General features: G+C 50.4%; 1 protein-coding gene across 3 annotated transcripts; it reads right to left on the bottom strand.

Annotated features, from left to right (window-relative positions):
• Positions 1-706: 706 nt before the first annotated feature.
• Positions 707-24,044, bottom strand: IRX5 (iroquois homeobox 5). Of its 3 annotated transcripts, XM_069549858.1 has the most exons (5): positions 23,318-24,027; positions 21,848-22,253; positions 20,919-21,698; positions 2,308-2,391; positions 707-909 (listed from the first exon to the last, which is right to left on the bottom strand). In XM_069549858.1, exons 1-4 carry the CDS (start codon positions 23,564-23,566, stop codon positions 2,345-2,347), a joined length of 1,482 nt encoding a protein of 493 aa, XP_069405959.1. In that variant the 5' UTR covers positions 23,567-24,027; the 3' UTR covers positions 707-909; positions 2,308-2,344. The 3 variants fall into 3 exon arrangements, with proteins under 3 accessions (XP_069405959.1, XP_069405958.1, XP_069405960.1); XM_069549857.1 differs by lacking the exon at positions 707-909 and having other exon boundaries at positions 2,273-2,391; XM_069549859.1 differs by lacking the exons at positions 707-909; positions 2,308-2,391 and having other exon boundaries at positions 20,345-21,698; positions 23,318-24,044.
• Between the last annotated feature and the right edge of the window lie 102 nt (positions 24,045-24,146).

Here is a 24,146-nt window from a genome sequence, read left to right as displayed (position 1 = left end):
CCCAAGACTTGGTTCCTAGGCTGTCATTTCACAGTGCTTTTTAACATCTCCCTAGTGTGTGGAGGATTCTTGTTGAAATAGGAGACCAGACTTTGTCTCCTCCATCCTAAATCTAGCAGAAAGCTCAAAAGAAATTAATTTGAGACGTCAGAAGACCCCAGTGCAGATGGGTGATGTTAATTGTCCCTTCTGGCTCTGTCTGCTGGATTCTTGGGAACCGGCCGAGGGGCAAACCTTTGTAAATGTTAATCTCCTTATGCTTAAGATATCATACTGCCTTTGATGTTCCCAAACATGTTCACTCCTATCTCGGTTGAGGGTGTGTGGCCCAGACAAGCCAAATGCTTGTTTTGTCTTTCGTCTTCCTCCAGGAGGGCTCAGTTGATATATGCTCACCTTCAGCTGAAATATGAACAAGCCCCTCTTCAAAGCCAATGTGGCATTGGGGGCAGGGGGAGGGAGGCAGGATGCAGTGACACTCAGGGCCCCTCTACCTCTATACCCAGAAACCAAACTTAATTGGCACCATTTTCTTACTCAAGGCCCATTGAATTCAAGTGGGTTGAATTCATGTGGATGGCCCTGTTACAAACCCCTTCAACACCATAGAAAGGGGAATAAAAGAAATATTTTTAAGAATCTATGCATATAGTTAAGGTAATGCTGATTGCTATAACTTTTAAAGACCAAAATTATATGATGGCTCAAATACAATGGAAGTTTATTTTATCCCTAACATCAAGTCCAAAATGGATACTCCTAATTAGAGGGGTCTTTCCTCCAAATTGTGATTCAGGAACCCAGATTCAATGCCTTGTGGTCCTTTCATCTTCAAGAATGGTTTCCAAGTTTGCCGTGTTCATCTGCAAAGAGGTGGGGTGGGCACATCCATTTCTTAACTGCTGGTGCCTGAAAATAAGTCATATCATTTCCTGTCATTGGTAAGAATGAGTCACATGACCTCACCTAGAAGGAAAGCTGGGAAATGTAGTTCTGGCTGGTGGCTGCTTCTCGCTAACAACCTATATTGCAGAAGTGAGAGTACGACTCTCTGGTGGACATGTAGTCCTCTGCTATATACTTGAGCCATGAGAAGATGGCTGGGACACAAGAGGAAGAAAAGCAGTGAGAAGGTATGGTTTGAGTTTCAAAGTCTGGCTATGTCCTTTTGGGTAGGTCACGTTCCCTTTCTGAACCTTGGTTTCCTAATCTGGAAAATGGAGATGGTGTAAAATGGGCAGAGATGATAAGGGTGACCAACTTATATTCTATGAAACATTCTACCTGTGCCTACCCACTAAGCTTGGATGTTGGAGTCTTTTAGGGAAAATGTGATGCAGTTGATTTATATGGATTTCAAATTTCACTGAAAAAAGGAAAGGAAAGAGCTAGCAATATGGGGTTTGCATTCCTGGATGGTGACAATCAGCCAGTACTGAATGCAGAAAAGGCAGCACTCGGATGCTGAGTTGCCACCACTCTCATATGGCTAGCTTGCCCATCTATGTGGCCTTTCTGGCCATGTCAGCAGGGAAGTTTGAGTCTCTTGAGCTGTGCAAGTATCACACCTATTCATAAAGATGATCACACTCAAGCTTCAGGAATGTTTTACTTCTCTTCTGCTTTCCAAAGATCTTAGTCATCGCCAAACTTTTACCACAGCTGCAGAATCTCGTACATTATCTTCATTGACTGATAAGCTCTAGAAATTGCATATTAACGATGAAGGCCAACATATATAATTCTTTTAATTGTCATTTTTTTTTTTATGTTTGCAGAGTATTGTTACAACTACCAAAACACAAACTTCAGGATCTTGTTCATCTTCTTAAGATAATGAATGGGCATTCCTGGAGAAGGTTTTGTTTCAGAATGCAGAGCCCTGTGACTCCAATAATTTGCTGAGGAAGTTACCTCCTGCTGAGGCCAGTGCTGGGGAGGCCTACTGACTGACAGCTGTAATTGATGGGCACTGCTGATGATGCCAGGGACATGGCCTTGTGGGGCAGGCTGGTGATCTCCTGCCAAGGTCCACTTGAATATCACTGGGAAGGCAGGAGATGACCAATCACAGATGCCTTTTAATAGTCTGTTGACAGAAGATAAGTTAAGAAATAGAGTTATATAAGACTGCTGGGCAGAGCAGGGCAGCTGTAGGAAAGGAAGGGACAAGGAAGGGAAGAAGGAGAAAGAGGAGGAAGAGAATGTTTCTGAATATATTATTCAGGATAGGCTAAGTTATGCTGTTATAACAAATGACCCCAAATCTCAATCGCTTAAAACAACAAAGGTTTATTTCTTGCTCACGGTGCGTATCCATCGAGGGTCAGCAGGGGTCTCCACTTCATGTTGTCCTCAGCTTGGGACCCAGGATGATAGAGGCTCCACCATCTGGAACATCATTATGGGAAAGAAAAAGAGAATTGTGTTGAATTGTGCACGATGTTTAAAGACCCACCTGGAAATAACATGTATTTCCTTGGCAAAGGAAGGTATATGCCCTGCGTCTCTCAGAACCAGTGGAGAAGGACAATTCTCCCACCTGCCCAGGAGGAGAAAAACTGAAAATTTTGTGAAACAGCCTTCATATATACCTCTCAGAGGATCCAAGATTCTAGATATGGAAAGGATCTGTACTTATTGGGACAATTTGAGTTGCAAATATAGAAGGTGAAACTCAAACTACTTAAATGAAAGGAAATTTATTGACTCACAAAACTAAAATTCAGTGGCAGGTCTGTCTTCAGGCAAAACTTAATCCAAGGGCTCAAAGTCTCTAACATCTTGTCTTTTACCATCTCTTAGCTCTGTTCCTGTTCTTGTAGACTTTTTTTCAGGTCTTTATAGACCCAAGTTAAAGTTCCATGAGAAAAAAGAGCCTGTACCTCTCTTCAAATTTACTAAAAATCTGAGGCTTCAATCTCAGTCTGGACCATTTTGGGTCGTGTGTACCTTCCTAAACCAGTCACTGAACCCAGGGGGATGGAATGTTGGGCAGCCTTAAATCATATGTCTAGCCCTAGAATCAAAATTGAATTAAGTTCGTCAAAAGCATTTAGACCCAGAGGTGAAGACAGATGGTTCCCAAGGGAAATTCAGAATGCTGGACTAGAATAAATATCCAAAAATATACACAAATAAAATTATGCATATCCACTACAGGATGTAGAGATGCTCTGACCCAGTGGTTTTCCAAGTGTTGTTTCATGGTTGTTAAGCCTACACTGAGAGTTCCCGTGCTCTCCAAGCTCCCTTTCAATTAGAGTAATTGTGCTCTGTTTGTTAAATATTAGCATTCCATGTAAGATTTCTTTGGAACTAAAAAAGTGGGATTCTCTGCTTAAAACAAAACAAAACAAAACAAAACAAGAGGACTAAACAACACTGGTCTTTGATCCCACCTCCTCATTAAAAAAAAGTTGAGACTGAGATTCAGAAAGATTAGATTCTCTTCATGTCTCATTGGCCAGAATGGGTCACCTGACTTCCTCATTGCAAGGGAACTTGGGAAAGTGAGCATCTGGCAAGGGAAATAGGATGATCACAACTGGCCCAGATATAAATGGTCCATCCCTTAGGGCTGGGCGCATTGCCACTCCACACAGAGGTGGGGTTCCTTTAGGAAAAGAGAAGGAAGGAAATGGTTCTCCAGGAGCTGTCGGCCGTGTTGGTGTGAATCTGATTTCATGGAAAGTTCCTTAAGGCTAGGACTGGGTCTTGTGTCTCTGTTTATTCCCCACTGGTTTGTGAAATTTGCCTGCAATGATCTCTTTTAATCCTCAAAACAATCCTATGACTTTTAAACTGTCTATCTAGAATGGACCCTTATAACTATGATTGTGTCCCATTTTCGAGAAAGAGAAACCAAACTTCAGAGATGAATTAAGTACCCAAGTTCAAACAAGTAGGTAGTTTTGCTTGTTCCTTGCTTTGCTCCTTTGTCACCGAGGGAGGAGGGAAATTTAAGCACAAATCTTTCACCATCTAGGGGTTGACTGTAGAAAGGTCAGGGGCAGACAGTGAGAAGTGGGGCATGACAGAGGGGACAGCATGTGCAAAATCCCAGAAGCAAAATGGTACAGAGAAATGACAAATGGTTTTGTAGGTTTAGAGCCTAATAATTAAAGGAATATCATACTTAGGAGTTTAAGCCTTCATGAGGGCAGTAGAGAACTGATAAATATTTTAGGCAGAAGAATGATATCATCACATATCCAATCTATCTTCATGGGCAAAATCAATTTCAGGGAATAGGACTAGGTCTGGGAGGCTACCAAGGAGATGAGAGATGACAGTGGCCTGGATTCCAGCGTTGGCGACAGGAAGGAAGTGGAGACTCAAGAAAAAAATTAAGGACATTGAATCCACCAAATCTGAATCCAGATTTGGTACCTGGAGATGACAATCTGGAGAAGACACGGAAAGCTGAGGCTGAGTCTCAGGTTTCTAAATGGTGGTGCCATTGGCTGAGGTGGGGCAGGTGTGAGCTGAGGGTGGAGGGCAGGAACCCAGGCATCCTGGCTCCCGAGGCTGCACTGCTCGTCATGATGTACTCTGGAGGCCCTGTGCTTGTCCCCCATAGGGCTCAAGACTGGGCCACGGGTATTAAGGGAACCCTGATTGAAGTGAGGAAACCTCCTTCACTGGGTGTGGGTACAAGTCCTCACCCAACCAGTTTCTCACCCTGCAAAGAACACCAGGCATAGGTGAGGGCCATTCACCAAGAGCAGGTAGTGAGCCCCTTCCTCATCCTGCCTGGAGCCCCTACCTTTGCCTCTCCCCTGCACCCAAGGTAAGACACCTGGGCCCTCAGATTTCCTGGTAGGACCTGGCATGCATCTGGTTCCTTTCTCCACCTGTATCCTCGGAGAATTACCTGGATGCTCTCATCCCTAGTACCCTGAAGCTCAGACGCTGTACCTGGCACAGTACTGAGAGAAAAAGAACAAAAATCAATGACTTCAACATAATAAATTGATCCTAAAACTTGCATGGAAGCATAAATCCTCCCAAACAGCCAAGTCAAATAGTTTTGAACAAGAAAAGCAAGAAGGAAGGACTTCCCTGATGCCTTTGCCCCAGCAGTACCTCCTCTGGAGAGGGAGCAGTGTGGGACTGGAGCCACTGAGAATTTCCTGGAAGCTTCTAGAAGGACTGAACACAGTCTCTGAAGGGTGAGTGCATTTGGACAGGTGACTGGGTGGTTGCTCTGACGCCAAGGAGCCAGGCTGGGATAAGCGGCTTGGAAAGTGACTGTGTAGCCAGTGTGGCCAGAACACAATACACCCAGGAAAGGGTCCTGTCACACGGGCGCATGGGGTCAGACGGATGAAGAGCTTCAAAGACAGAGAGGGGAACTGTGACTTCTGTCGGTCGAAATGCAGCTTAGATTTTGCCACTCTCCCACTCCACAACCTTCTGTAGCTCCGCTGGCTACTGTCTCCTGGCTAATAAGGCAAGAGCATGTGGATGGAAAGATGGGAGAGTGCATGGAGACAGAGAGACCTATTAGGAGGCTGATGTCACAGTCCCAGAGGGAGAGGACAGGGCCTGAAGGCGACAGGAGGAAGGAAGAGCGTATTCTTCAGGGAGGGGTTTCGTGAGATGCACGCCAACCCCCTCCCCGCCTTCACCCTGGCCCTCGTCACACTGAGGATCACCGCTTCTCTGCAGCATCAGATAGCATTTCAAGCTCAGCAGATAGCAGGTAACTTATTCTACTCACCGCAGAATAGAGCCACGAAGTAGCCAGAAAAACAACTGCTGCCTAAAACTGTAAAGAACACACAGCAACTCCCTCCTGGATCCAGCTAGGCCCAAAACACAAGAGTCAGATATTCCTAGGTTCATATCTCACTTTGACACTGACTCAGGCAAGTAAACCTCAGCGCCCCAGTTTCTTCACCTATAAAATGGGCCTAATAATAATACATACTCCCTAGGTTTGACGAGGCTTTACTGAGCTCCTGTATGTAAAACCTTCAGTAGAATAACTAGTATACACTGAGAGCTCAGTGAGGTAGCTCTTATTATCAATAGCAAAATAATTGGTTAGGTATTATGTTACCCACTGTTCTGTGCAGTTGATTAGCAGCTTTTAGCAAAGGAATAGGTGCTGGAATTCTCAAACATCATTTATCTTATCATCAAGGTGGAGACGTGATTAAGAAATGTCAGAAGAGGAAACAAATTCCATTCCATTCAATTCAGGAAGTTGTGACTTGTCATTCCTAATTATAAAGTAATAGAGAGATAAATGGACAGATAGTAAATCATGAAAGCTAAACATTTGAAGTACTGACTACTTCAGTAGTGAGATTATGCTCCCTATTTGAAGTACTGACTGCTATTTTTAAAAAATAAAGAAAAGCCTATTCTATCTCCCTCCAAAAGTCCATGCTTTTGTGACAGAAGTCCATGGTGTCACCTCTAGGAGTTTTCGTTACTCAGCAATTTTGGAAATGAGTGATTGATGTAATTAAAGTTATTGGTAAAGAGAGACTCAGTTACCATGGAACAGATGAGTCAGCAGAAAGTTTAAGTAATGAAATAATGTTCCAAGGAATGATTCTTAAAATAAGCTTTTTTTTTTTTTTTTAAATTCTAGCCATTTTAACCATTGCTGGTCAGCAAAAAGATGTGAAGTAGTTAAGAACTGGAGAAAACATGCTACACAATTTTAGAAGTTCTCAGATGAAGTCATTTTCAATCAGGAAACTATATGTAGTAAGCAATAATGGTAAGTGCTCACATTTCTTGAGAGTTCACCATGGGCTTCAGTGGGCTTTGCACCCATTATCTCATTTAATCCTCATTTTTGAACATTTGGGCTTCCCTGGTAGCTCAGCTGGTAAAGAATCCGCCTGCAATGCAGGAGACCCCAGTTCAATTCCTGGGTCGGGAAGATCCCCTGGAGAAAGGATAGGCTACTCATTCTAGTATTCTTGGGCTTCCCTGGTGGCTCAGCTGGTAAAGAATCCACCTGCAGTGTGGGAGACCTGGGTGTGATCCCTGGATTGGGAAGATCCCCTGGAGAAGGGAACGGCTACCCATTCCAGTATTCTGGCCTGGAGAATTCCATGGACTGTGTAGTCCATGGGGTCGCAGAGTTGGACACGACTGAGTGCCTTTCACTTTCACTCTAACATTTAAACAAGCAATGAGGTAGGTACTGTATTATTCTTGTTGTATAGACGCAGATGCTGAATTTCAGAGAGGCTAAGAAACTTTCCCCGGGTTGCACAGCTGACAGAGGGCACAGAGGGGAATGGAATCCAAGAAGTCTGGCACCCAATCACCACTCTGTTTAGATTTCCTGATTGTCTAATCTGGTTCTTCAATACACCCCAGATAATAGAGTACAGTCAAGATTTGAATTTTGATCTGTCTGATCGCACAGCAGTTTCAAAATTCATATTTCTATGGGAAAATCCAAGTATCCTGGCTTGGGGTGCATTTCTTCATTTTCACTTCCATCGACAGGTATTGAATACCCAGGGTGCTGCAGGCTTTGGTCTCTATGTTGGTTCTACAAAGATGGCTGGGGCAGGAGGACCCTCAGGAGGGTATGTGATGGTCAGTGTGGTAGATGATGAGGCTCAGACTAGTGCTGTGGGTGAGAGAGACAGTTGAACAAGACTTCTCAGAAGGATCTATGGGACTTGAGGAGTGCATGCATGTGAAGCATGGGGAAAAGCAAACTGCTGGCTCATTTCTAAAGTCTTTCCACTGGATCACTGGATGAAGGGAGGCAAGAGAAACCAAGATCTGGGGTGAGGCTGGGAATGGGAAGGAGGTGACTTTAGTTTGGGACACTTTTTTTCATCTGTCATTTTATATGGCTTTATTCTTATATATAAAAAATATATATAATTATTTTTATTAAAGTATAGTTGATGTACAATATTACATATTATAGGTATATAGTACAATATAGTATTCACAAATTCTCCATTTATAGTTATTATGAAAATATTGGGTATATTCTTCGTGTGGTACAGTATATCTGTGTAGCTTATTTTATACCTACTAGCTTGCATCTGTCACTCCCCTACTCCTATATTGCTCTTCTCCTCTTCTCTCTCCCCACTGGTAACCACCAGCTTGTTTTCTGTGTCTGTGAGTCTGCTTCTTTTCTGTTATATTCACTAGTTTGCTGTATTTTTTAGATTTCACATGCAGGAGACCGGGGTTCGATCTCTGGGTCAGGAAGATCCCTGGAGAAAGGAATGGCAACCCACTCTGGTATTCTTGCCTGGAGAATCCCATGGACAAAGGATCCTGGTGGGCTACAGTCCATAGGGCGGCAAAGAGTCAGACATGACTAAACAACTCACACACATACACGCGCACACACGCGCACACACACATAAGTGATATCAGACAGTACTTGTCTTTTTCTGTGTCACTGATTTCACTTTCTGGCATATACCCTCAAACTCCATCCATGTTGTTGCACATGGCAAATTTTCCTTCTTCTTTTTAATGGCTGAATAGTACTCTACCATATATATAGAAATTAAGGAAACATAGACATTGAGGAAACAATCCCATTTACCAGTGCACTGAAAAGAACAAAATAACCTAGTCTGGGACGTTTTGAATTTGAGGTATTCGAAGTCCTTCTGGCTGGAGATATAATGCAGGCAGTGAGATGAGTGCCCTGGAGCAGGGGCAGGGGGTGGCACTGGAGGTAGGCCAGGTGCGCTGCAGCACCATTGAGGGGTGTGGCAGAGCTTCTGGGCAGGCTGTGGAGGGCCTACCCAATAAACAGGCTAGGCTGAAGGTCCGCACCCAGAGAGAAAAGGAAAGAGAGGGGAAAGAGACGAGGTGTATGTTTGGGGTGGGGGCTTAACTTCGAGTGACATTACAGCTGCAAACCCAACAGCCCTCTGCTCGATAGCACTAAACAGAGTTCCCATGTGTCTCTTTGGCCGGCTTTAGGAAGAAGGGGAGAGAGATGGGGACCTCCCATCTGTAAGCATCTGGCAAAGGGGGCGCTGAAGGGGCAGGGACCTCTCAAAGGGCAATGGATCCATGTCCTCAAGCTCACCCACCCTTCCCCAAACTTTGCTCAGAGCCTCTCTTCTTGCCCTGCAGAAGGAACAGAGAAGGACTAGAGTCTTTCATGGTGTCAAAGAGCATATTGGTTTGTAGATCTTAGCCTCTTATCCCTAAAGTGTGCATGCTCAGTCTCTAAGTTGCCCGACACTTTGCGACCCCAAGGACTGCAGCCCTCTGAGCTCCCCTGTCCATGGAATTTTCCAGGCAAGAATGCTGGAGTGGGTTGCCATTTCTTCCTCCAGGGAATCTTCCCGACTCTTCTTGAACTCTCGTCTCCTGTGTCTCCTGCACTGGCAGGCAGATTCCTTACCAATTTGCTACCTGGGAAGTTCTTAACCCCCCCCCAAAATGAACTACAATAAAAGAGACTCAGGCCCTGCAGAACCAGTGGAATGGAAGGAACCAAAGCTTAGCAGATTTCTAACGATCCTCCCATCTCGGTCCTGCTCCTGCAGAAGCACACCTGGAGATAAGGGCTACAGTGCATGCTCAGTGACTTCAGTTGTGTCCGACTCTTTGTGATCTCTCACGGGCCATGGCCCTCCAGGCTCCTCTGTCCATGGGGTTCACCAGGCAAGAATACTGGAGTTGGTTGCTGTGCCCTCCTCCAGGGATATTCCTGACCCAGGGATGGAACCTGCGTCTCTTACATTGCAGGTGAATTCTTTCCCCCCTGAGCCACCTGGGAACCCATAAGGGTTCCCAGGGAAGATTCCCTGGAGGAAGAAATGGCAACCCACTCCAGCATTCTTGCCTGGAAAATTCCATGGACAGGGGAGCTCAGAGGGTTATAGCGCAGGGGATTAATTAGGAAAGAACAAGGGGGAATAGGGTGGGGACAGGAAGCAGGCATCTCTGACTGCTCTGTCACCAGCCAGCTGCATGATCTTGAGCAAATGGTTTTACCTCTCAGGGCCTGAGTTTCCATTTCTATAAAATGAGCAGTTACTATTTTTCAAAGTGTAGTAAGCACATTTCTGGTGGGGGGAGCGGGGAGGAGGAGACACACAATCATGGGCAAAGCAGAAGGACTGGGGTTGGGGGGAAACCTCTAGAACAACCAGAGACCCTGAGAGACGCCAGTTGCCTTCGAAGCCCAGGCAGCCAAGAACTTCACTAAGTTAGTTAGTTTTGCAATCATTGTCTTCCATTGATGACAAGGGATACTAGCTCTCGGTGACTGTGATGGTATACACATTCCTTTCAATATAAGGAAATGGTGACAAAATTCGAAGGAAATTATTCTGTAAATAGTAGTTTCAAGAGTCAGAGGTGATGATGAGTATTGGGAAGGTGGGGCTCAAATGAGTAAGTTTCAGGGAACACTGAGCAAGGTAAGGGTTCTTTCCTTGCAATTTTGAGTCCTACGGAGTCTTCTCAGACATTTTCTAGAAGTTGTCAGGCATTTACCACCAGATTCAAAGAAAAAACTTAAAAGAAGGTAGGAAGGAAAAAACAAGTCTGGAGAGAAAAAATAATCTCCACCAGCCAAAATAAACCAGGCCAACAATTTCTACCACATTCTTCATGAGAGTAAAGAGGTGGTGTTTATTCCAAATGAGCCCTTTTCTCCAAGTCACCACTCATCCACTCTTTTATGTGATGCAAGAGAGTCAGTCCTCAACTAGCCATGAAGATCTTTGCACGTGTGAGTGTTTAGAGGAAGAGCCACCTATTACTACAGGGTTTAGATTTAGATGCTGGATACAAATAGAAGGCAAACAAAACCAACCAATCAACCAACCAACAACAAAAAAAAAAAACTTGTGGTTTAGAGCTAAAAAAAAAAAAGTCTCAGAAATGACAACTGTGTGGTAAGTCTGATGTCAAACTGTGTTAGCTGGGAAGGTGTCTGGTATGTTCTGGAACTGTGAGGGTATTTGGAATCTAAAGCTAACAGATGTCTCACTCTGCTTGAAAGATGTTGAGATGATGTTTCTAAGGGCCTGTGGGTTCCCTTGGGGACAAAGCCACTGATAGTTTTTACAGGAAAAAAAAAAATCCCCAAGCTGACGACCATATATAAAATACAAGGATTCAAGAAAAGGATTGAGGGGTTGGAGGAAGCAAAAAACAGTCAAACTGAGACATCAAAAAGAAGAAGAAGATGGAGAAGGAAATGGCAACCCACTCCAGTATTCTTGCCTGGAAAATCCCATGGACAGAGGAGCCTGGTGGGCTACAGTCCATAGGGTCACAAAAAAGCTGGACATGACTTAGCAACTAAATGACAACAAGAACAAAATTTGTTTAAAGTTTTTGAAAAGAAGAGGAAATACAAAATAAATGCGTGAAAGACTCATGATTGAAGTCCTTGTCCCCACTTGAATATGTTTGCTAGAAGTTGCTCTGTAAAATGATGGGTGAAGGCACATTCATTTTTCGCTTGCATTATGTGAGTTCATTGTGGGCGGGCAGGCAGTTACTCCCAATAGGAGAAATGAGCAAATCTTTTCAGATGGCAATTATTTAGGGAAGTAAACACTCCTTGGCAGGAGCATCGGTCCTAGTCCTTCCTTGCTGGTGAGTGTCTAGGGGAGATGACATACTCCTAGCTTTTTCCTCATCTGTACTTCACACCCGGAGTCCTGAGGAGGCAGCCCCGTCCTCCAGCAGCGTTGGAGGAGGGCTAAGATGTTTCCCGGCCCAGTCTAAAAATATCTCCCTTGACAGCCTGTCATAGTGTCTGAGATTCCACCATTATAAATTCATTCCTCTCTGTTAAGGCATTTTGTTTCCAGGAGTTCTCGGTTAAAATACAGATATCTGCGAGATCTTAGCTTGGCTGAGACAGAGGGAGAGAACACAGCCTAGGTGTTAGGAGACTCGGGTTTCCGTTTGGTTCTGCCTATAGACTCAGTGGGGCTTCCCAGGTGGCGCTAGTGGTAAAGAACCTGCTGCCAATGCAAGAGATGTAAGAGACAAGGGTTTGATCCCCGGGGTTGGGAAGATCCCCTGGAGGAGGGCAAGGCAACCCACTCCAGTATTCTTGCCTGGAGAATCCCATGGACAGAAGGGCCTGGAGGGTTCACCATAGGATCACAAAAAGCTGGACACGACTGAAGCGACCTAGCACACGTGCACACGTAAACTCACTATGTGAGCTTGGGCAAGTCATTTTCACTTTCTAAACCTCAGTTTCTCCACTGATTTTTAAAAAAAAAGAAAAGGGAAAAAGGAAAAAAAAGACAGGAATAAAAAGGGAACTGAACTAGAGAGTTCTGAGATCTCTGGTTTCAGGAGGTACGATCTGTTCACTTCAGGGTTTGGCCCGGACACCAAGTCCTTTGCCACTGGATTGCCACGTGTTAAGAGCAACTCCTTTGGGCCAAAGGATTTGGCTATCAGGTCAAGGGAGTATCTTACTTCCCCTTCTCTGAAAAAAAACAAATCCCTGCTCCTCCCTTACTGTTGGCCACCTCAGCAAATGGCAACTCCATGCCTCTGGGTTTTCAGGTTCAAATTCTTGAAGGCACCCAGAATTCCATTTCTCTTGTTCCCAAGAGTGTATATAGATCCAACCCACCAGCAAAACTTGTTGACCCTACCTTCAAATTATCGCCCAAACCTGACTGCTTCTCCCCATTTCCCCGGCTACCATGCTGGTCCAAGACTGAATTCCATCACCTCCCCCTAAAATTCTCCGTCAGCTTCTTAACTGGTCCCTGTGTCTACTCTTCCCCTTCCAGAGTCTCAGCTCCTCATACCTGGGGATGCCTTTAAAACATAACTTAGATCCTGTCTCTCGCCTGAAAACCTTCCCTCTCCCACTTCCTCCCTCTCTGTCATCATAAAATCCAAAAAATCTCACATGGACCTATGAGGCCCCATATAATGTGAACCTGGCTTTGCCTTGGTCTAATTCCCTCCCTCAAAAGTTTTATTGCTGTTGCTCAAACTTGCTCCTACCTCAAGATCTTTGCACCTGCTATGCCTTCTGCCTGGAATCTCTCCCTCCGATTATCTGCCTGTCCTTTCAGTGGTAAAGAATCCACCTGCCAATGCAAGAGATTTAGGAGACTTGAGTTTGATCCTGGGTCAGGAAGATCCCCTGGAGGAGGAAATGGCAACTCATTCCAGTATTCTTGCTTGGGAAATCCCATAGATAGAGGAGCCTGGCAGGCTACAGTCCATGGGGTCACAAAGAGTCAGACACAACTGAATGAAAATGCACGCACAGGCACCCATTCCCCCAGCTTATCCACTCTAACGCCCCCTCCCAGGCGATGCTTCCCAGACTGCCTTGCCTTAATTTTTTTTCCTAATGCTCATCACCTGGAAATGGTGATTAGCCATTATCACACTTATTTGTTTACTTTCTGTCCTTCTCTCTAAAATGTAAGCTCCAGGAGGGCAGGGACTTTGCTTTGTTGCTCGCTGCATCGTCATCACCTAGAACAATGTATTTGGCACATTATAGATGCTCAATTAATGTATGCTGGAGAGACAGAAGGTAATGATTTAAGTGGAGCTGCACTAATATGGAGGCCAGCCTAAGCTTTCCACTGGATTGGTCAATGCCAAGGGCTTCCCATGTGCTGCTTCAGCAGGGCAGCAAGTCCTGGGGAGACAAAGGTAGAGCCTATTGTTGGGAGATGTGGGTGGGGCGCTGTGTGGGGTATAGGTTGGTAGGGGAGGCAAAGACTCCAAGCTGAGTTTATATGTTTATGGGCTACAGAGTTTTTATTCAGACTAGAGGAAGTAGCCAAAAGGCCCTCAGGACACACTCCCAAAGATAGGAGCCTGTAGAGAAAGGGTGGGTTATGTATGAATCAGAACAGCTGTGAACAGTCATGTGGGCTAACCGGAAATTCAATTCTGCCCCTGTAGGGGATCCCAAGCCAGGTCTAGTCAGCTCCCAAAGGTCAGAGCTGCCTTCTCAGGCTCCCCACTGTCCCCCTTAATCAAGTTCTAGAGAGGAATATACAGATGCCAGGGAGGGGGGGAAGGGAAGAGTGCTGCAGGATACCAGCCGTGCTGGCAGGATTTCCCCCAAGTCAGAACCCAAAGCCTCAAGTCTTCCTCCCTCCCTCCCCTCCCCTCAGGCCTCGGCTAGCATCTTCAGTGAAGTGAGGTCTTAAGAGAGTATGACCATAATAACTATGTCAAAGGATGACCACATGCCACCCATTAGAATCCTCACAAAACAGGTGGTACAGGCCATTGTACAGAAGGGGCCATTGAGGTTCAGAGAGGTTATGTGATTTGCCCAAGGACACACAGCTTATTAAATTGCAGACGTAGAATTGAGTCACCAAGGCCAAAGGGCCCAACCAGTAAGCTATAATGCCTCTGGACAACAGCCTACATCTCCATGCTGCCTGGAGCGCCCCGGTCACACTCAAGTCCTGGCTTCTAGAATACTGGAGCAGTGCTGTTTACCTCTGAGCCTGCTGCCACAGGAGTCCCTCCCGGCCCCCCTACCACCCCACACTACAGCCGACAGCCTGCTGGGATGGTGGAATGGCTGGAGCTCACACCCCAAATACAAGGCTGGTCAGCAAAAGGTGGCTAAAGGAAAGGAAAGCGCCCAGGGCCAGGGCTGGATGCAAATAGAAATCCTTGAAGACGCTGAATCCTCTGAGGTAGAACCCCAGCTGTGTGGAGCGCCTCCGACAGGCCGCTGGTGCGCACCAGAGCTCTCCAGCCCTTGTTTGATGAGCAGCGGCCAATAAATTCATTAATCATCATTTTATGCCTCATCAAACCCCCTCCAAGCCCCTCCATGGGAGTTACACAAATTAGCCCCTGAAAAGACAGTAATTTCAGTTTAGCGAGGTAAGTGCTTTCTGATGGGCTCTGCGCACAGAGCTCTCCTGACAAGCCAATCCATCAGCGCACTGGGAACCGGGCGCGGCCGGGTTGCCCGGACCAGCCGGCCCTCACCAGGCCCAGCCTTGCACAGCCTAGCTTGCGACGGCTACCTGGCGAGTGTCTCGGCCTAGGGCGCCCCCTTTCCCCAGCTCTTTTGCACCCATCCTCCGAAGTCTGTCTCAGCCGCCCTTTTGCCCTCACCCACCCCTACCTGCTCCTCAACCTTCCAAACAGAAAAGAAACTGTTGGAAACACCGAGGATCAAAATCGGGTAACGAACTTCTCCGAGGGTTAAGGAGACAGACGTACTGATGCTGAAGTTCTGAACTCTCGCCCAGGGGAGGGGAGAACCAGGTAGCCCTTTCCCCTCATTCAGTCTGGATGTCGGGGTTCGGCGACTCTTTGAAACCATGGAAGGGTTATGTGTATTGCGGGCATACTTTATTGGGGAGAGGGTGTGTCCACGCCAGTCCTGAAAGAAATCCCCGGATCAAAAAGAGAGCCGTCTGGGAACAGAGAAGAGGCTCTCCGCGCCTGGAGGGCGGCTCCACGGGACACTGGTGGCTGGAGGTGGGGGACACGCCTGGCCTTTTTCGCGGCCCTAGCCACATGGGGTGAAAGATGACGCCTGGGGAGGGGAGCAGGGAAGGATTTTTCCATCGAATGGGCCTGGCCAGTAGGACTCCAGTATAGGGAGTTCGGTATGAAAGGAGAGGGGAACAAACCTCAGAACATTGTGGCGAATGGTTGGGTATTTGCAAGCGCGAAGCCAAAGCCGCGCCTTCTCACTTTCCGGTCCTGGTGCACAGAAGGTACCAAGCGGATCCTACCCGGCGGGCAGGGGAGATGGACGAGGAGCCGCGGTCCACCGAACCGACTGACCAGCGCGCACGGCCGCGGAGAGCTCGAGCGCCCGGCGACGCGCCCCTCCTTCATTAGCTTCCCCTCCACGCGGCGCTGCCTCGGAAAATAAGTTAGCAAACGGGGAGCCGTTTATCTCTTTTATCTTGGGGCCTGATCCAATTAAATAAGTGTACATTTACATTTGCATCCATCAGGCGGGAGCACTGAGAGCCCGGGGTTTGCTCGGAGCAAATAAAAGCAGATTTCACTGGGAAAAGTGGCGTCTGGGAGCGCCGGGCTCCTCCGGGCGCCGGAAACGAGCGTGGCCCGGAGGGAGGCCTTGGGGACCTTGGGTTGGGGCTTGAGGCCGATTGGAGGCCAGAGATCCCCAACGGCCCGGAGGGGCTCCGGCTAGGGCGGGGTGTGCAGCCGGAGCTGCCTCCCGGCCCCCGAGGCGATTGTGTTAGGCCACAACCTGGGCCCCACCTGGTGCCTGGGACCCAAGTCGCATTTAGAGCGAAAACGAAAAGAAGAACCGCTCCGGCCTGGTCCAAAAGGGAGACCCGCGGGGTGGGTCTACGGACAGTCCGGCAGCTTTGGCCAGTTTAGGGGGAAGAGCAGGGGGCAAGTTCCAGGTCCGGCCGATTTCCCTCCTATTCGGCGGCCGAGAGGCAAAGGAATGCTAAGAGCCAAACAGAGGGCGCGCCTCCCGCTGTCCTCCAACGTCCTGGCCCGAGGGGAGATCAGGGAACACCTTCAGGAGGGGTAGAGGGCATGTCCAGGTGAGCACCTCCAGCTTTGCCACGCCGGCCTCATTAAAGATTCGCTCTAAACCGGGTTTGAAGAATTTGAGGGTAGTTTTAGCAGCAAAGATGTCTAACCCACAGGCCAAAAGATAGAAAAGATCTTTGGGGGCCGCGGCTGCATGGTAGACCCCGCTACATGCCAAACCGCAAATAAAAAACTGTGCGGGGGCCCAGAGGCCGGGCATGGGAAGGCCTGCAGAAACGGAATGCGTGCCCCTAAAGCCGAGCGGGAGCACCCGACATGCCCGGGCTGCGCGGGCGGCGGCCCCCACCAGCAGGCTGCTCCGGCCGCCCGCAGATTGCTCAACTGCCTGCCGCTGGTTTGTAAAGACTGTGCCCCAGCCTTGGCAGGCATCTGCAGGGTTAATCCTCTTTTGGTCGCAGGCCCTGCTTCCCGAATCCCCAGTGTTAACTAGGTTCTGGGTCCCAGGCCGGAGCGAGTGGGATGGCGGGGGAGTTTACATTTGACCCTCTTGGGGTCCAGAGCTAAGGACCCAGCGGCGGGGGTGGGCGGGGGGTGAGGAGGGGGCATGGCCGGGTGTCGCCTAACTTCTTCTCTCTGCGAGCCGCAGGGCGCTCGGGGACCAGTAGGCGGCGCCCTTCCTGAACTGCATCCGCCTGTGTCTCCCTCTTGGGAGCGCAGGCACATTCCTTTCAGTTTGGGCGCTTTGCAAGGGCGTTATTTCGTGTCTCTGCCCGGGGTTGGCAGCTTGTGAGGCGGGACAGGTGGGCTGGTTGGCACCACCCGTTCTGAAACCGCACGCACGACCACCTTACCCCAGCCCCTAAATCTTCCAGGTTCCAAGAGCTGCGTACATCTCAGGGGAAATGAGAGGGCCCCGAGGGGTTTGCAACCAGGAGGCCTCGATGAAGGCTCCTCACCTAGGCCTAAGAACAACACTTCGGGCACTGGCCCCCGGATCCGAGGAGTGGGGAAGAAAAGGGGCCCTTTCTGCAGCCTCAACCTCTCTGAGCCCTCGGGGACTGACTGGGCTGTTGGCTTGTCACCCCAAATCCCAGAAGCTGATTCTGCCGCGCACAGAGGGGGAAAGGGGAAGAAACCCAGCGGGTCTCTGGTTTGGAGCTCCCTGGGTAAGGGTGGCGGGGGCTGACTGCAGGGACCCCACTCAGTGATCCCGCGGCCTCTGTTGCTGGACTCAGCAACTCTTTTGCGAGATGCAGAGACTCCTAGTCACCCTCAGTGTCAGGCTAGCCTCTGTTTAGACACTGGAACCAGCGCAGCCAAGCGCAGGTGGCAAATGCCGCGCAACCCCCGCAACGAGGTGTTTTAGGCGCTGCTTCGCATCGCGTAATTTGCGCGCCCCAGTTCAAGCGTGCGAACAAACCTCCGGCACAGGCCGGAAGGTTTCCCCCTTGCCCTCCCCGCCCCACCGCCCCTTGCAGAGAGCATCGCCTTCGACACGGCCCAAGATGTGGCCAAGCAGAGGCTCAGAGGCTCTAGGAGGAACTTGGAACCTTACAGACAAGCCACTACTTCTGAGATTAAACGCGGGAGACTGTCTTAACCGCACATACCTCGATCCGCCCGGCAGGCAGCCCCCAAACTGAAAAGTCTCTACACACCAGAAAAAACATTGGTCAGCGAACCCCAGCTCTGGAAAGGAGAAAACCCTAAACTTAATTCGGGGCTTGTACTTAGGGCAAAGTACGCAAAGAAAACTCTAGAGGCCAGGGCAGGAGGGATGCAGGCAGGGGACAGCGAATTTGGGCATCAGCCTTCCAACCTCTGGCGGTTTCGCTGCCCAGCTGGAGGCGCTTCCCGCAGCCCCTCGTTGGGGAAAAATGCCGCGGGCTCCCCGGTGCGCGGCTCCCGTTCCCAGGCAGCCCCCGCGGGCATTCGGCTCCCAGCCCCGAGCCTCAGCAATCAGACCCGGGAGGCCCGCGCCTCGCTATTTGCATATTCCCGGGAACACAAGGAGGCCTGTAATTTTCTTTTTAAAATCGTTGGGCAGGGTTTAGGGCCAGTGCTTCCAAATCCCGCAGAGTTGATGTCGTCCTTAAACTGGACTGGCCTATTCTTCTGACTTTTTTAGAAGAGAAGGTGATTCCTGGGGTTACATATTCAACAGGGGGGAAAAAGCTGATTGTGAACCGGGCTGTGTGTGCGGGGGGTGGTTGTGGGTGGAGGGGATTGGAGCGCGGGGGGTAGGGCAAGTCATCTCTGGAATTCAATTGTTTTTAAAAAATCATTTATAATTAAAGGGACAAAGTAAAATACGATCGTCTCATGCATATTTAATCATTCACACTTCCAAGTTTGAAACCATTTTCCCTGAGTGAATTTTCTAATTTAAACTCTGAAGTCGACTGCCATTCGCCAAAACAGCTGGACAATGCTGCTTTCAAACTTGTTTAAATTCGAATAAGCTAAAAGAGCCCCGTTGCAGGTTTAAAGGAAAAAGAAAAAGTAGCAAAAGTAAAACCTCCGGTGAAAGTTTGGGCGGTGTTTAAAAAATCAAGTAGGGTTAAAGTAGTCTTGAGTAGAAATGCAAATATGTGCATTTTGATTTAGCCTAATTAAACTGGTGTTATGTGCAAACACATTCTCTCTACACTCAGAGGCTTGGGTTTAATAGAGCAAATTAATTTCCCTCGCTGGCGTATGTTTTTGCCCTAAAGCCTCCCCTTCCCCGACCAGTGAAAATTTCCCACGAAATTCCACACGTCCGCGGTTCTCCATCTCCAGCGCAAAATGGAGACTGGAGCACCAACAGTGCTAGCGGGCCTCGGGCGCAGGGCGGTTTCTCTTCCTCGTTTGGGACTGAGACCCGACCTGACTTCGTTTTGAGATGAAATGTGCGGGATTAAATGGAGAAAATAAAACCTCAGAAATACTTTTGCAGCTACTCGAGACTCTTGAATGAGCGATGGGAGACGTGCTAAGGTGACGACAAGCCTGATCAAATCCACAACGGCCTCATTATCTAGGCAAATGTCCTTTAACTGCTGAATGCCTCTTGTCCAAAAAGGGGGTCCGTGGGGTGGGGCGGGGGACCCTTCTGGTCCATCCGGGGCTCCCCTTCCTTCCCTAAACGCCTGTGGTGCTCCCTCCCCAACTTCCGCCCCCTCTCTCGCCAATCTCCTACTCTGCAAAGTGCAGGCTTGTAATTCAGGACAAGTGTGACACCTACCTGTGAAAGGGGGGAACCGTCCCCTCGCTGGTCCCGCGGCCCCAGCCCCGCGGCTGCGCGGGGAATCTACCCGGCCGCCTACCACCCGCACGGTCGCGGATGGAACATTTACTAATTTAATGAAATCCAGCGAAGAGATCAATGCCCAGTTTTGAAGAGGTAGAAACGACAGTGACTTGGGAAAGCCTTCTCCTTGGCATCCCCCAACTGCTTCCCGCCCGCATTAGCCCAGAGCACCTTTGAAATAGTAATAAGGGCTAAATCCGGCATAAAATCGAACTCATTAGCAAAGTTCACCAGCTGATTGCTTTGCATAAAACACGACACTGATTGGAAGTAATTAGGTTAAGCGTTGGAGCTCGGGTGGTGCGTGTCTCTAACTGGCTTTGCCATCTCTTCTCCCTTCTGGGCACACACTTGGGTCTCTCTCGTCCCTCCTCCAGGGTCCAATCACCCCCCACAGCAGCCCGCATCAGTGATCCAAATTTGCATTCCGGGCAGCGCCAGGTTCCCTGGAGCTCGAAGCCTAATTACGGTTTCCCGCTGGCAAACTGGGTTCGGTGGAACCTTTCATTCCCCACTTCGAAAAAAAGTTGCAGGTTGCATCTTTTGTCCGGGGCGATGGATAGTTTATTGAGGCTTCTAACAAGTAATGAGTGGCTCTGATTATGTTAAAATCTCTTTTAATTAAATATTTTGCATTTTACAAAGGCGGCTGCAGTTTCTTTTACTTTTCAAATCTAAGAGTATATAACCTGTTTCCTTTCTGTAATAATACTTTAGCTCATACCCAGAAAAAATCAATAGGTGTAAAAAAATTAAATTAAACTTGTATTTTTAAACTATGAAACAGTTTTGGGGGAAACACAAATGTATATATTTATATTACAAAAAAAACATTAAATGCCTGTACAGGTGTCTTAATTTCATAATTTACTTCAAAGATATTGAATTATCAATTTAAATACAAAAATGCTACATTAAATATACAGAATAAGATTTAATACAAATCCTTTTTTAAATTTTTCTTTTCAGTTGGTTAAGACATTTCTGTGGGTGTGTGGAGATGTTTACATTTTTATATCATCCATCTCCATGTACTATAAACTTTTTAGTAGGAGGGGTAGTTTTGCTTTTCTCTCATGTTGATGGAAAAATAACTGCCAAGGCCATGTTTTCTTTTTTTAATAAATTAGGAAGGTCCGGGACCGACGCAGCCCGCGTTAAATGTCGGACATACCTTTCTTCAATTCATAGGGAGAGTCTTTGCACAGGTCTAGCTGGGACTGGCTCCGCAACATTTTCGGGTCTTTAGCCAAAGCGTCCGCTCGATTCAACACGGTCTGGTTTAATCCATTGAAATGCGAGCCCGGACCCGTGGTGGGGCCTGGCCCGGGCCCCGGGTGGCCGTGAAGGTGTCCGAAGGAGCCATAGTTCGTGTAGCCAGGATAGAAGGGCGCCGTGTAGTAGAGAGGCCGGGACAACACCGTCCCGCCTGGGAAGGGACACTGCGCCGAGGGCGAGCGCGATGGCGCCGGGGCTGGCGAGGCGCGGCTGCCTCCTAGGGCTTGCCCGGCTACGGGCCCGGGGCACGGTGGGCACGGAGAGCCCTCGCTCCCGCCGCCCCCGTCCTTGACCTTGTCCGAGGATGTGGCGATCTCCGCCAGAGACCACAGTTTGGGCTTGGCGAGCACCGCCTGCGGCGGCGGCGGTGGCGGCGAGTGTATGACCGAGGACCCTCCGGGACCGGGGGGCAGCTCTCCCGCGGCTGGGTGCGGGCCCGGAGCCGGCGCGCCGGAGGGGTAATGAGGGGCTGGGTCCTCGGCCAGCCGCGCTGCCGCGGGCCCGGCCGGGGAGAGCCCGCCGGCGCGGGGGGGCCCGGGCAGCGCGTCGAGGCGACCCTCGGATGGCGGCTCCTTAAAATCCGAGTCGCTGAGGCTGCCCTCGGTCTCCTTGCCGGCAGGGGTGGGCGGCCCCTGCAGCCGTTCACAGCCCGAAACCGCCTTTTGCTCTGCTCCTCCTGCGGGTGAAACCCAGGCGGTCAGAGGCACGGAGGCCACAGGTCCCCACCCGCAAAGGCAAAAGGCCCTGTCCCCAATCTCCAGGCCTTGGGCGCCCCCTCTCCAGGCCCCTCTTTGGCTCCACACACCCTTTCCCGCGTCCACCAACCTGCTTCGGGGCCCTCGGGGTCGCCCTTGTCCTCGGACTTCTGGGGCTCATCCTCGTCGTTCTTCTCCAGATCAATGTTCTCCTCCTCCTCCTCGTCCTCACTGCGGTTCCGTGGCGTCCACGTCATCTTGTTCTCCTTCTTGAGGCGCCGGCGCGCGTTGGCGAACCAGGTGGACACCTGGGTGAGGGTCATCTTGGTGATGATGGCCAGCATGATCTTCTCGCCCTTGGTGGGGTAGGGGTTCTTGCGGTGCTCGTTGAGCCAGGCCTTGAGCGTAGCGGTGGCGTCTCGCGTGGCGTTCTTCCGGTACGCGGGGTCCCCGTACGGGTACGAGCCCAGGGGCGCCGCGTACGGGTGGTACCCCAAGGAACCTGCCATGCCCGGTGTATGGTCGTAGGGAGAGCCCTGCAGGGAAAGGGCAGAGAGAACGTGAGTGGGCCGTGGTCCCCAGTTGGCACCTGGGCGACCGAAGCACACTTCCTCTGCGCCCAGGGGTCTTCGGGCAGCGAGGCCCGCACTCAGGCTCCCCCTGGGGTAGGGCTGGAGGGCTCAGACCCGGGGGCAACCCCTCTTCCTCCTTAGAAGGAAGCAGAGGCCGCCAATCCCTGAGTCCTTGGAGGCTCTTGGAGCAGTCCTGGCTTCCCCGGCACCTGGTAGGCCCCCCTCTGGCTGGGCACGTCCTCCCCCGCGTGAGCAGATCCGGCCACCGAGGCCAGGCCCCTCTACCCAGAGAGAGGCCCGGGCAGCGGCGGCGACTCTGCTCTCTGCGCCCGAGTGGCTGCGCAGTAGAAACAAGGGTAGTGAGCAAAGGAAGTCAAGGAATTTTTTTCCCCCCCAGAGAAAGGCAAACGAAGATTCAAGCCTTGTCCCTGGCACCCCCTCCCCTCCAAAAGTGTTATCCCAAACCGAAGCCACGGCGCTTTTCCAGAAAGTGCACCCGGCCGAAAAATCCCGGATGCACCGCAGCTCGCCCGACTTTTCAGAAATTTAATACCTCCAAATCGGATTGCGAAGATAGGATTACGGATTTGCAACATTTTGGAGGACTAATTAAAGGCGAGGCCAAACACATTTACACAGACCGAGCACGCTTCTGTTCAGATTTCGGATCTATTTCTTTTGAACTACTTTTCGCCAAATGGCCAAACCCCCCAAAATGAAATAGAGTAAAATGTGCAGGACGGCCTAGAGCTCACGTTTGAACCAAATGTTGCTCTTTGAAGCGACCTCTCCCCCCAAAAACCCCTTCCGCCAAGTTAGCGATCTGAGCAAGACGCGGCTCTCCTCTCCGTGCAACTCCTGAGCCCGAAACCCGGGAGAAGCCGAGAGAGACAATCGCCCAAGTTCGCAGGGGCCGCGAGGCTCGGCGGGACGGTCCGCGGTGAAGCCGAGGCCCGTGTCCCCCGCAACCCCCGCCCGCCACGCGCGGCCCCAGCTGCCCTCGCCCGCCCAGGCTCCCGCTCACTTACCACGTACGAAGAGAAGGCGGCGGCGGCTGCCGCCGCGGGATCGGCACCGTACTGGAGGTGCGAGTTGTAGCCCGGCGAGGGCGCCGTGAAGGCGGTGGAGCCGGCGTAGGGCGAGAACGCGGAGCCCGACGACGAGCGGCCGAGCTCATCCGTGCGGGGCCCCGAGATGACGCTGGTGCTGTACGCCGGGCAAGAGTAGAGCGCCAGCGAGGCGGACGGCTGGTACAAGTAGCCCTGCGGGTAGGACATGGCCACACACGGGCATGGGGCGCTCCGCGCCGCGGCCGCCAACGAGCCGGGCGGCGCCCTGCGAGGGCGAGCGGGCGGGCACCTGGTCTCCGGCTGCCCCGGGCCGCTGCTCCTCGGGCCCCGGCTCCCGGGCTCCGGCCCGCGGCGCCTCCTCGCTGGCTTCCCGCGCGCCTCTGGCTGCGACCGATGAGCCCGCTCCTCTGCGCGCCTCGCTCCTCCCGGCAGGGTTTCCCCCCCTCCCTTGTTGCTTTCTCTTTTTCCCCCTCGCTCTTTGCACTGGGGGGCTCCGCTTTTGGCTTCGCAAAGGTCCTGCCAAGATGCTAAGTTGGAAATTGAGGATTCTGACGCCTTGTGCGCGCCTGAAGCTCCTCCTTCCCGGGGTGTAGTCGGTGGGAGGACTGGCAGGAGCCTCTGGGCGGCCGCAGCCAACCCGGCCGCCAGGCGCTCCTCGTCCTCTCCCTCTTCCTCCCCGGCTCCCTCTCCCGCTCGCTGGCGCTCCCCTCGCCCCTCCCTAGCGCCCGCCTCTCCTCCGCGGCCCTCCTCTCCCCCCTCCTCTTATTCCTCCCCCCCCCCTCCCCTC

The sequence above is a fragment of the Ovis canadensis genome, chromosome 14 (assembly GCF_042477335.2).
Source record: "Ovis canadensis isolate MfBH-ARS-UI-01 breed Bighorn chromosome 14, ARS-UI_OviCan_v2, whole genome shotgun sequence".
Classification (NCBI taxonomy): domain Eukaryota; kingdom Metazoa; phylum Chordata; class Mammalia; order Artiodactyla; family Bovidae; genus Ovis; species Ovis canadensis.
Note: the sequence above shows the minus strand (reverse complement) of the source record. Positions and strands in the feature narration are given on the sequence as shown.

Bases quoted from the DNA above. Each gene is read 5' to 3' on its own strand.
- IRX5 (XM_069549858.1), bottom strand. From the start codon at position 23,566: ATGTCCTACCCGCAGGGCTACTTGTACCAGCCGTCCGCCTCGCTGGCG. The intron at 22,254-23,317 runs GTAAGTGAGCGG...CTTTCCCTGCAG, and splicing joins CCGCCTTCTCTTCGTACGTG to GGCTCTCCCTACGACCATAC. The intron at 2,392-20,918 runs GTATGTCCGACA...ATGATGTTCCAG, and splicing joins TCCCTATGAATTGAAGAAAG to ATGGTGGAGCCTCTATCATC.